Source organism: Orcinus orca, chromosome 7 (assembly GCF_937001465.1).
Source record: "Orcinus orca chromosome 7, mOrcOrc1.1, whole genome shotgun sequence".
Lineage (NCBI taxonomy): Eukaryota > Metazoa > Chordata > Mammalia > Artiodactyla > Delphinidae > Orcinus > Orcinus orca.
Genome location: NC_064565.1, coordinates 101349848 through 101362038, shown reverse-complemented (window position 1 = coordinate 101362038; position 12191 = coordinate 101349848). Strand labels below are relative to the sequence as shown.

General features: G+C 46.3%; 1 protein-coding gene across 3 annotated transcripts in view; it reads right to left on the bottom strand.

The window, feature by feature from the left end:
* The window catches only part of ARPC2 (actin related protein 2/3 complex subunit 2), a 42140-nt gene that overhangs the window by 12480 nt on the left and 17469 nt on the right, over nucleotides 1–12191 (bottom strand). Inside the window, exons 6-11 of one of the 3 annotated variants that reach the window (XM_049712648.1) lie at nucleotides 12005–12191; nucleotides 11262–11355; nucleotides 5287–5413; nucleotides 3635–3777; nucleotides 3205–3305; nucleotides 59–520 (exon numbers count right to left, since the gene is read on the bottom strand). In XM_049712648.1, the coding sequence (XP_049568605.1) occupies nucleotides 496–520; nucleotides 3205–3305; nucleotides 3635–3777; nucleotides 5287–5413; nucleotides 11262–11355; nucleotides 12005–12191 (677 nt within the window). In that variant the 3' untranslated portion in view covers nucleotides 59–495. Of the gene's footprint in view, nucleotides 1–58; nucleotides 521–3204; nucleotides 3306–3634; nucleotides 3778–5286; nucleotides 5414–11261; nucleotides 11356–12004 lie in introns of those variants that run through there. The other 2 variants (XM_012533236.3, XM_049712649.1) reach the window with 2 other exon arrangements.

Sequence of the window (12191 nt, the reverse complement as noted above, 5' to 3'; positions counted from 1 at the left end):
TCATCCCTTCTCCTCTCTTGTTTGGACTCACAGTCCAGAAACCCAGTGAATTCTCATGTAAGATAGAAAGATTTTCTTTATTAATGACCCCAACCGTGTTTCTTTAGATACAGGAGTTCTGAACTCAAATACTTAGGAGAAAACAAGTTAAGACTGCATTATCCTGCAACTCATTACCAGTAACATACTGCAAAGCAAAACAGCTTGGAAAAGAGGGGGAGGGGAAGGGGAGTGAGGGAGGGAAGATAAAGAAAAGGAATTAAGTTGATCAAGTGGAATTCGTTTTTTTCCTTTTTTTAAAAATTCTTGGGAACCATGAAGTCCTTGCAAGCACAGCTCGTTTTTGCAGATTATTTTCCAAACGTGTACAAAATGGAACCAAAACGGAGAATCCCTTAAGAACCTGAAGAGGTGCAACATTAAAAGCTACGATTATCCAGTAGCAAGTGTTCCAGCCTTCAGCTGCCAGCCGCTTCCTCTTCCTGTTCCCAAGAGTTAGCGGGATGAAAACGTCTTCCCCCTTCAAAAGCAGAGAGTAAGTGTGAAGGCTGGTTTCTGTTCACCTTTCCGTCCACCTCATGCTCTGGGCTAGGAATGGGGTCCCGGAAGAGACAGCAAACACGAGGTGGTAAGGTTCCTCAGGCAGAGGTATGTAGGAATTCCAGGCACGGGCTAAGGTCCAGCTTTCACAGAAATGTCTCATCATCTCTTCCTCCCTATTGAATACTTTGGGGTACCAAGTAATACCTGTGCTAATAAGCCCACGAGGACAGTAAATGTACCAAGTTAGACAGGAGAATCACCTGCCCACAATTTCTGGATGGCCTAGACCTATTTGCATTTCAGACTGGGCTCAATCCTCTTCCGAGTAAAGCATTCAGGGTCCTCCTACACAGTTTATACCTATTCGGGCTAGCAGACAGCAGTTCCTTAAATCTTTCACCACGGGGGCAGGACGTCCAAAGAAGCAACCCTCCAAACTTCCAAGGTTAAAGGTGCTTCGTGCTGTCACGTGGTGACTACACTCAGCCACGGAACACCTGCCTGACTTAAGGTTCCTGAACTGGGGTGTCCTGTTCCACCCAGTTTCTCCCCAGAATAGCCAACTTTGGGAACAGGCTGGTTCCCGAAGATAGGGGGTGCGCATTTGGTAAAGCATCCTGGAAGCTAGAGCTGAGAACTACGGGAAACTGAGGCAAAAATACAGGCGCTAAAGCTTTCCTGCCCTGATCGTCTCATCCAACCAAAAATGAAGCTAAAATATTTTGTTATCCATTCCCCAGTAAAAAGCTCACGTGTATCCAATTCAGGCAGAGCTCTGCGGGGTGCTGACGGCTGGCTTCTGATCATAGCAGACCCGCCACGCGCCTTCATGCTGCTCTGGGTTCTGAAACCTCACGCAGCAGGGCAGGGGTCCCGGCTTCTTCTGCCCACCCTTGGGAACACGATCTGGTTTTCAGGGTGGATGCAGTTGTTTACCTCACCCTTCTCCTTTCTGGGGCCCACCTCTGCCACTGACGTCATAGGACAGAAAAAGGCAAAGCTGTTCCTCGTAAGTTCCAGGAAGGAGGTTTATGGACAGTTTGCTCATTTCACGGATTCATCTCTTCCCAGTCCCCCATCAGGATAGGGAATTGTCCCTGCCCTCTGTCCACTGCACTCGCTTTGCAATGACCCCCCACGACCGCCTGCTGGCTGTGTTAACAGGGCACGGGAGAAGCCGTGCAGGGAGACACTGGGTGGTGGCTGCCTAGTGGGCCCTTCTCCTGAATGGACAAGGCAGTTACAGGGCTGACGGTGACACAGCAGCTCATGATGCCCAGCCTTCCTGTTCGGTGGGCGACAGGCTGGCCAGGTCAGGTTGCCTTCTGCTGGCTCACCTCCTGGCCTCTACTGAACTGCCTGTCTCTTCACTGGGCCCTGAAAGTGGCACAAAATTGGCTGCCTCACACTCAAGGTCACCAAAGTGGTGTGGGTGAGAGAAGCAAGCAGGGAAAGGGGGACCTGTAAAACTCCAGGACGGAGGCAAGGCTCTGCAGGGCAGCGAGAGCGTGCGTCCCCCAGGGCACACACCCTGCTGTCTCCCCACCTTGTGAGTTCTGCCTATTTTAGGGTATGCCACGAAGCTGGCATCTGTGGCTATGCCACGGTAGAAGGAATGATACTGCCACGGCACGTGGACACCTCTCTCTAAGCAGAGGATTGAGCTGTGGACTGAACACTCCGCTGGCTCTGGGCAGTGGGCGGAGCTATTATAGAGAAAGGCCTTTGGTACCAATTTCCTAACGAAGAGACAGGCAGCCTCTAAAGCCTAAAGAAGGCAGGGGCGACTTAACTTGTTCTGTATAAATGTCTGAGGTTAAAACCCTCTGCTCAGGCAAGCAGGCGTCAGACGCCTCTCTCATCCTGCTGAATGGCAGCAGGAACTAGCTGGGCAGAAGACGCCAAGGGAAGGAGCCTGAAGCCCTAGGCACACCGTACCTACTGAAGGCTCCCCCCAAGATTACGGGGTGCTGGCAAATGCACTGGCTGTGACGGTTGTGGGTAGGCTTAGTTCACCTCAAGATTTTTAACTCAGTGGGCACAAGACAGCAGATCAGCACTTATTACCCTACCTGGAGAACAGGACTGCCTAAACTTCACCAGAGGGGGACCCAAGATCTGGCACCTGGCACAGACCCAAATCCCCAGGCCTCAGACCATGCTGACCTCCTGCATGTAGAGCCTCACACCATTTAGGGCTCTCATCACCTCCATCCCTGATAAAGGTAACTTCCTCTCCATGCAAAATTCCTGCCGCGAAGTGGACCAGGAAAAAGAACACTTAGGGGTGGTTCCACGCCTATTTACTCAACTAAATGTCCTTAAGCAAATTACTTCATTTCTCCAAGAAGACCCTGAGAAGGACAAGACTGGCCCCTCAACTCAGGCCCAAAGAGAACACAGCTGATGTCAGTAAAAAGGTCCCTCTGTATTTTATCCTAGCTGCCACTCTCCTCGCTTATAAAGATGTAGAAACAAGGAAACCCACTAAGAAGTGAAAACCTGTGTGTCCCATCTTTAGTCTGCTGGGCAGCTACAGGCCCAACCCTGCCTGCCTCACATGCAGCTACTGCTCAGACACCTGGGCCACCGACACCACTACCTCCTCCTTGGTGAGCTTAGGAGAGGAAGGTGGTCCTTTTGCAGGACGGTGTGACTCACGTGATTGTTTTCATTTCTTTTTTCTCAGCATCTGGGCGTGCACGATTCAGCACCTTGAGGAAGTCAGATGTTTTTGCCCGCATACGTGTGTGAATATAGGCCTGGAGGCAAACACAATGGGTACTGAAGCAGAGTCATCTTCTAGAAAGACAGCTTTGCTCTAATTAGCAGAAATTATCAGGAAGGTCTGGGAATATCCACCCTAGGGTTGACACAGGGCATGCAAGGAAGCATATATTCACCTCTCTGCTATGGGGAGGGGTGAGTGAGAGATGGAGAAAGGCCATGATTTCTTGAAGCCTCTAGAACCACCTACAAGAGGTCATAGCAAGAGCCTGGAATACAGAGATGACTTTCTACGGCATCAGCTCTGGTGGAGAGAATGACCCAGAGCACAGGACACTGAGGCGCTGCAGCTGCTCTCACTCACCTTTGAGCACTTGATGTGGTAGTGCAGGTAGTCCCGGAACGTGTGGATCAGGTTGATGGTGTTGTCTCGAGCACTGGCGTTGGTGTGGCGAGGGAACAGCACTGGGCGGCGGTGGGGGAGGGGGATAGGCAAGGCGTCAGGGTCTAATAACACCAATGCCAAAGGGCGGGACGACCAGCAGCCTACAGTCAGCTCCATCTCTCCCTCCTTAAGGACCGTCCACTCATTTCATTATGCCTGGGCTTTGTCAGGGTTTCCTGCCAGTGAGTGCAAATGGAGGCGATCATGGTCGAAAACCAGAGCTCCTCAGGGAAAGGGTTTGGCCCTGGCATTCATTCCAGGTCTGGATTCTCTGGCTGTGCACTGTGAAATCTACTCCTTCTGCCACACACCTATGAGCTCCTGCCTCTGCAGCTCAGCAGTCTCTCTGGAGGATGACACTACTGGCTACCTGGGTGGACTGTGGAGCAATCAGGATTAGAGAACAAAGCCTGCCTGTCCTAGGTCCTTGGTGCTGAAGCAGAGTAAGTCTTCAGATAAACTAGATCCACAGAGGGTCATGTAGTCTGTGGTGAAAACCAAACAGCAAGGGAGAAGGATCTGAGCGCTCTTGATGAGGATGGGCAGGAGAAGCTGCTTTGGCTGGGGGCTGAGAAAAGCCCCCCTGCCGCCAACCCCCTGAAGCCCTGTGCAGTCACTCAGCCCTGCGCCTGGGCCGACCTGCACACCTCTCCTTCTGGCTCCCTGGAGCCCTCTCTATCTTCTGCACCCACTCTACTCAGTGGTCTCACCATAAGCAAAATCCTCAAGTATAAAGATTTGTTGAAATGAAAAGGAATGCCTCATAAGAAAGGGTGGGACCCCTTTGTCAGCTTGCCCTGAGAGAAAAGAGCACCAGGCCAGGAGATAACTACATTGCAAAGGTGCTGAGATGCTAATGACTGTAAGTTTACCATCAGTTTAGGTACCATAAAGAGAGATGCTGCCAAATTAAACTGTGGCAGGCTGCGAATTGTGAGCTGTGTGCCAAACTCAGAGAGTAACGTGAAAAAACAATGTACCTTAGATTTAATGAAACCTGGTAAATCAACTCGCTCATCTTTGATAAACTGGTGCACCTTCAGCACTGAGGTGAATTAAAGAAAACTCCAGAAAGGGGGACATTTTAGTGGCATCTGGGGCAGTGGGTGAACAAGCTGCGGTTCTAAACCGTCAGCTATGATGATGAGCCAGCTCACTAGGCTGAAGCAACTGTAACAGGGTAGCATGTGAATTTTTTCAGGGGGAAAGTGGAGTAAGTGAATCATGGCTGGAGCTCTGGTCTAAATCAGCAAAAAACCAAGAAACGCCAAAGGACACAGTATTCCCACCCAGCTGCTTAGCAATGCTTACATGGCCCTAACTCCTCACACTTGCTATCACAGGCTACACTTTTTTCCTTAGGATTTAGGAAAAACAGGGAAAAAAGGAAAATGATTACTGTATAAAAATAGCACTCGACCTGTACTAGCGTGCGTGGCAGGCCTCCTACAGTCATGGCAGCGGCAACAGGAATGATCGATATGCCTGCTTTCACCCCCGCCCCCCTTAACCACTTCAACTGCAGTATGAACCCATCAAGGTGCGCAAACGCGGCAACCCGCCCCACTCACCGAAGGTAATGTAGCCGATGTTGTCGCCCACGGCGGCATCGGTGTCTTTCAGCTCAAGAGGAGGTTCCCTGTGGCTAAAGAGGACCTGTGGGGCTGTGTGGCTGGCTCTGCGTCCTTCTTTGAACTCCTGCCAGGATGAAGCAAAAAGCAACCAGAAGAGAATCTGGTGTGAGATGAACGGCAACTTACGCTCCAGGGTGTGCCCTATGGGTGTGACCTCTGAGCCCTCTGACCAGCAGAGGCTAATAATAACCTACACCTAATGGAAATATTACAAGTGCTGAGTGCTATCAATGCACTTCAGATTCAGAGGAGAGATCACAAAGTACTTAACAAGCCTGATCTTCAATGAGTGTGGAAAAGCACTGTTAATCCTTTTGCCTTTCTCTGGTTCTGGAAGAACATAGGTGATAAAATTACTTCTGAGACTAAACAGACAGCAAATTGCAAAGCACTGGGAGAACCAGATTACATTCAGGATAATGACTACTGCTTATTAGTCTCTTTAGATTTAATGTGAAAAGAGGTTACATTTTTCAGGAAATTTAAAAAATTTCTGGGTGAATGGAACCCAAGCTTTAGCGTAAGACTTCAAGTTGGGGACTTCCCTGGTGGTGCAGTGGTTGAGAATCCGACTGCCAATGCAGGGGACATGGGTTCAATCCCTGATCCAGGAAGATCCCACATGCCGCGGAGCAACTAAGCCCGTGAGCCGCAATTACAGAAGCCCGTGTGCCACAACTACTGAGCCCGAGTGCTGCAACTACTGAAGCCTGGTGCCTAGAGCCCGTGTTCCGCAACAAGAGAACCCACCACAATGAGAAGCCTGCGTACCACAACGAAGAGTAGTCCCCACAAAACCAAAAAAAAAAAAAGACTTCGAGCTGAAGTCTTAACTCATTTAACCATTGCACACAAAGCCCTTTATGAGCTGACCAATTTTTCATCCCTCCTCTCACCCCACCTCCACTTCTTCCAGTTTCATGAATACTATGCTTTCTCTGGGCTCTGAGCCCTTGCACAAGTCTTGTTTCACTGAGGTAACTTAGACCCTGTTACTGTTTATAATTCATCAATGAGAACTTTAGACCAAATTTAAGCCCTTCTTGGGAGAAGACAACAATGTTAAAGAAGTTGAGCAGTCTTAGTGTTCACTGAGAAAAGGAGACTGTGTGACATGAGAATTGGAAGTCCGACTTTTGACTCTCGCTCTAGAATGGCCGTGGATGAAATCACCACCACCCTGCATAAGAGCTCACCCTTGACAAAATGTATCCACCCTCACTAAACTACAGAAAAATGCCTAAGGAAGTAAAACACCAGGCCATTCCTTCCATGTTCTAATCTCCACATCTCAAGCTTTCCCAATCTATACATTCCTGTGTAAATAGACAAGTGATACAATGAATCCCTGTCTCAACCCAGATCTGCAAGAACAGGACTAGATTTTCCAGTCATGCCAGTAAAACCGCCGATTCAAATTCTCTGAGTGATGGCAGAAGGATGGAACCAAAGGCTTTCCAAGGTCTCTGAGTTTTATGAGTATACTGAAAGCATGTTATATTGCCATTTGGTCTGCAACGCTCTTCTACTGCTGCTCAGATATGACCTCTTCTATAACGTTATCTCCAATAGCCTGGGGGTAGCTGGCTGCTCTCCCCTCAGGGTTCCCATGTCTTTTCTCTACTGTGATACTTTACTATTCATTAATGCATCTGGCTTCCCCACCAGGTTGTAAAAGTTCCTCAAGCCAAGGATCCTGCTTTTATTCATCTCTGTATCTAGTCCTCTGCCCTTCAAAGAGGCTGTCTAGCACATGGCTTGCTGAATGAAAGAAAGCACCTCTACCCTAGCTGACTTCAGTGCCAGTGTCAGGACACTGTAAAGGAGCAGGGACTATGTTTCCATTTGCAGGTAGGAGAATACGCACTGATCAGCAAGCCTTCAGTAAACGAGGAAGGATAACACCTGAGGAGGTCTAATGCCCAGTCTGGGATCTCGCCTGTTTCACCACCCTGCCTCCTGAGCTCACTGCGTGGCTTCTAAAGGTTGGTGGGAAATAAATTAACATCACTGGGTTAGGTTAGCTCCCCTTTGAATTTTGTTCCCCAAAGGAAAAATACTTGGAGAGGGAGGAAAGGATCCAAGATCATTCAAAATGGAAATTCTTAAAGCAAAGCTTGTGAGATTGCCCTTCTCTAGAAAACACCTTTCATTCTGCAACTGGGTTGGGAGGTTCTCTAAGTTCTGTCAGTTTTCCTCTTTAGCCTCGGGGGAGAAAACAGAACAGATAATAACTGCCCGCCAGTATTTTCTTGTGTTTAGTAAGCTTCCTGAAGGCTCCAGTTCACTGGTACACGTGGCATTCACAACCAGCTGGAGTATTTGTAAGCCTGTGGTGACTTGGCAGCATTTCAACAGTTCTGTATATGGAAAGTGATACATTTCAAACCTTTCAGACTTGGTTAACAATATACATCTGATTTGGGGCTATCCTTTAGGCAATCTCATGTTTCTCCTTGGTTTTCTCTCTTACATAACACTTAAAAGCCAATCAACCCACCAACCAGCAGCTCTCTTTTCCTTAGTGTCTTTGTTACATATGTATCAGCAATACTGCCTCTTTTTTCTCCCTCCAGCTGGGATGTCTTTTGAACATCACAATACTATTTCTTTCCTCCATCAAAGCACAACTGACCACAGGAAGTTTAGAATAAACCCAAATATACACAGAAATTTAGTATATGATAAAGGTAGCATCTTAAAATCAGTAGTGTAAACATGGGCTTTTAAATAATTGCTGCTGGGACCAGTGGGTAGCCACTTAGAAAAAAAGATGTATCCACCTTTCATACCATGTACCAAGAGAAACTCCACACAGGTAATAAGATTTATGTGTAAAATATGAAACTATAAAAACACCAGGAAAATAATACAGGTAAACTTCTTTATAACCTTGCAGTAGGGAAGGAGTTTCTAACTATGACTCAAAATCTGGAAGCCATAAGAGGTTGACCAATTTAACTATGTGAAAATAAAGTTCTGCATGGGGAAAAAGCAAAACAAAACAACAACAAAAACAACTCACAAAGTCTAACGACCAACTGGAAAAAATATTTGCAATTCTTATCACAGAAAAAGGGCTAATCTCCCTAGCATATGAAGAAATTGAGAAGATCAATAACCCAACAGAAAAATGCATAGGGGACATAAAGAGACATTTCACAGGAAAAAAGAAACAAATAGCCTGCAGCATAAAAAAAGATGTTTTGACCTTGTTCATAAGAAAAGTAGATAGCATTTTTAACCTGTCAGATTGGCAGAAATCCAAAAGTTCAACACTTTGGGGAAATGGACACTCTCATGCATTGGTGGTGGGAGGGCAAATGGTACAACTTCTATGGAGAAGAGTTTGGCAATGCCCTCCAAAATTACTCACTTTGAATCAGTGTTCCCAGTTCAGGAAAATATCCTATAGATACAACCCCACATGTATACAGGTAGCAAGGGGCCTCAAAAGGGGCATCTTCACAATTGCCTAAGAGGCAAACTGCTTCTGTCTTGTCTCTGAACATGGAGAAACCAGTGGTTTCCACTTAACTTCTCTTACTTACTGAACTAACTTAAAGATCTAATAATATAAAAAAATCCTAGCTCACCATACTCCAATGTCCAAAAGGGTAACTATTGTTTCTATTGCTTTTCAGGTAATAAGCGTTGAAATGAGGATATCTACCAGATTTTCCCTGGTGCTCAGCTCACACGCCTACAAAGATAATGCCCCAAAGCCGAGCACTGGGACATCCTTATGAGTGGGGAATGGAAACTCCCTGTTTTTTTCCTTACGGCAGCAATAAGCATCCCTCTAAGTCTGCCTGCCAAATGACAAAAGCAGGGACTGTGCTCTGCCCCGGTTGGAGGTGCGTATGCCGGCATGAGAAAACAGAGACCTGCAGCAAGCAGATAGTGACCACAAGGAACTGCAAACAGCCTCCCCAGGTCACAACACTCTGTGCTGGGCATCCACTGTTCTCCCTTCTCCTAGAAATTTAAAACAACTAGGCCCAGGACAATGATCAGATGATTTATTCTGGAGGGGAAAACCAGCCAAATAAGTCCAGCTTTCTATGGTCATTTCAAATAAATTACCTCAGCCTTTGAGTTTGGAGAGGGAGGCAGGGCAGATGGCTTCCTGAGCACTGCCTTCTCACATGGTGCCAGCCCCATCACTCACTGGAGAAACTGTCAGTGCAAAAATGCAGACTTTCTTTTTCCTTTTAGAAGTGCCCTACCACATGTACTTTGAGGGAGAGCTTAAGTTCACATGCAAAAAAGAACACACAAAATTCTCCTAAGGAACAAATCTCCAGTACACTCTCCAAGATCAGATCTGTTTAAAGTATAAAAATAAGTTAAGATGTTGTCTGGAATAAAATGGAACAAGACTGGTAAAAAAACAGCCAAATCTAAATATATAGTCCATAGCTTTTAAAATTAGCTTGTCAGTCTGGATTTAGCCCAATTTCTGAGCTACTGCGTTTAATTCCCCTGTCAATTCTGCATAGAAACGCATGAAATGCCTGCCTGAGGCGTACATTTAGGACCTAAGATATACATATCTATATATATGTGTATATACACACACACTTTCGTAAGTTTGAGTACTCTCAAATGCTGCGTCAATATTCCAATTTTTCTGCACAGGGACTACAAAATTAGTTTCTGATTAATTAGCTTAAACACAAAAAGCCATGGGCTTCCCTGGTGGCACAGTGGTTAAGAATCCACCTGCCAATGCAGGGGACGTGGGTTCAATCCCTGGTCCAGGAAGATCCCACATGCCACAGAGCAACTAAACCCATGCGCCACAACTACTGAGCCTGTGCTCCAGAGCCTGTGAGCCACAACTACTGAAGCCCGCACACCTGAGCCCGTGCTCTGCAACAAGAGAAGCCACCACAATGAGAAGCCTGCACACGGTAACAAAGAGTAGCCCCCGTTCGCCGCAACTAGAGAAAGACCGCGCGCAGCAACAAAGACCCAACACAGCCAAAAATAAATACATTTATAAAAACAAAAAAACCCAAAAAGCCACCACAGATGGATCAAACTGAGAATATCCTTTTTGAAGATTTCCCTAGCTACTTAGAATGGCTACACATAAAGTATTCTCACTATATTAAGCACAATTGTCTTTCAACCTAACCTGGCAAAAGAGATTCTGTCCCAGAATTCTTAAACCTCTTCACCCTGCTAAGGAACAGAATGAACCTACAAGTGTTTTGAAATTTAACCACTGTACTAGATTTTGAATGCTGAGCCATCTCAGAAGAAACCAGCCAGGATACCACTTCACCAATGAGCTCTCACATCCTAAAGCCAGCAACTGGTTAGCAGACAGCATGACAAAGCCACAGCGGGTGTGTTGTGTCAGACCTGAGTCCAACCGTACCAGAAATCCAATTACAAAATGTCCTGCTAAACCCATTACTCTTCTAGTAGATGAGCTTCTTCTGAGGGAGGCACTCCCTCCATGGGGGCCTCGGTCAAACTCAGGCCCCTTCTCATCACTGTCAGTTCGACAACTCTACCCTATTAATGCATTACCTACTACTTAAGAATTTTCTCTAGATTCCATTCTAAAAAGACTTTATTTGGGACTAAGCCAAGCCAGTAGACCTTGCTAGAAACTTGAGGAAACATAAGAGGGCAGGAAATGTGACCAAGCTTTAAATTAAAGACCCCGCGGCAGGAAGGATGCTTAATATTCAGTCATTTTGTCAGTATGTTTAATATTCAATTCACCCTCTAGTCCAGTGCTGCAAAAGGGCTAAATCCACCAAGAAAAAAAATTCAGTGAGTTTGATGGGGGCTGTTTAATCAAAGGAGCTGCCAGTTCTATGCCCATGGTGTGCTTTGATGACGAGGTGTAAGTCACCAGGCCATGGCTCCCCCCCAAGATGTCTGCTCCATACCTGCATGAACACCTTTCCAATGACCACATCGTCGTCATCCTTAAACACTGTGCTGAAGACTACTGTGACTCTGTCCTTTTTAGACTCAACATACCTGAGGGAAACAAAACCCATGAGAGTGAGTACAGAACCAGAACAGGGTTTTGTCAAGAACTTGCTCTACAAGTGAAGTAGGAGGGTAAAGTCACGACTCTGTTAATTCATAAAACAAGGTGGCCAACAAAGTCAGTATAATAAATGCATGCCAAAATAAATAAATAAATAAATGCAGGCCCTATGTGAGGCAAGAGATGAAAATCGCCCAAAGTGGATGTTATTAACTTGTCTACATGCTCCGACATGGAATCCAGAGTTAGTGATTCTCAGAATTCCACTTTAAAGAATGTATTCCTTTATATACTATGAGACTCATAGCATGTAGACGATCCAAGAGTTGCAACAACACAGAACCTACAGTCACCCTCTGCCTCCCGATTATCCAGCTATACTACTGAAGGGGACTCAAAATGATGGTGCCTTCAAGGAGAGCACTGGATTCTCTTTTCATCTTTTGCCAACTTTCAGTATCTTCAGACAAGAAGTGGCCTTTCCCCCTCAACACTTACATCCTGGGTTAAAAAATTTTACGAGAAAGACACTTGGGGGATTCACACAATAGAGTTTAAGGTTTGACTTAGCCGAATGACTTTCAGTAAGCATGCGTGACAGCCACACCAGGCTTCAGGACCAAATTCTATACTCACATGGTCTCATCATCCCTATAATGGATAACTGCCCTGTTCTCTCCTTCCTTGCCCTCTTCTTGGAATTGGAAATATTTCTCAAAGACAGAGGCAAAACAGTTTCGTTTCAACATGCCAGCCTGATGCACGATGGAATCCTTGGATGCAGGCAGATTTTCAAGGTCATATAGCAAAGAGACATTGTATC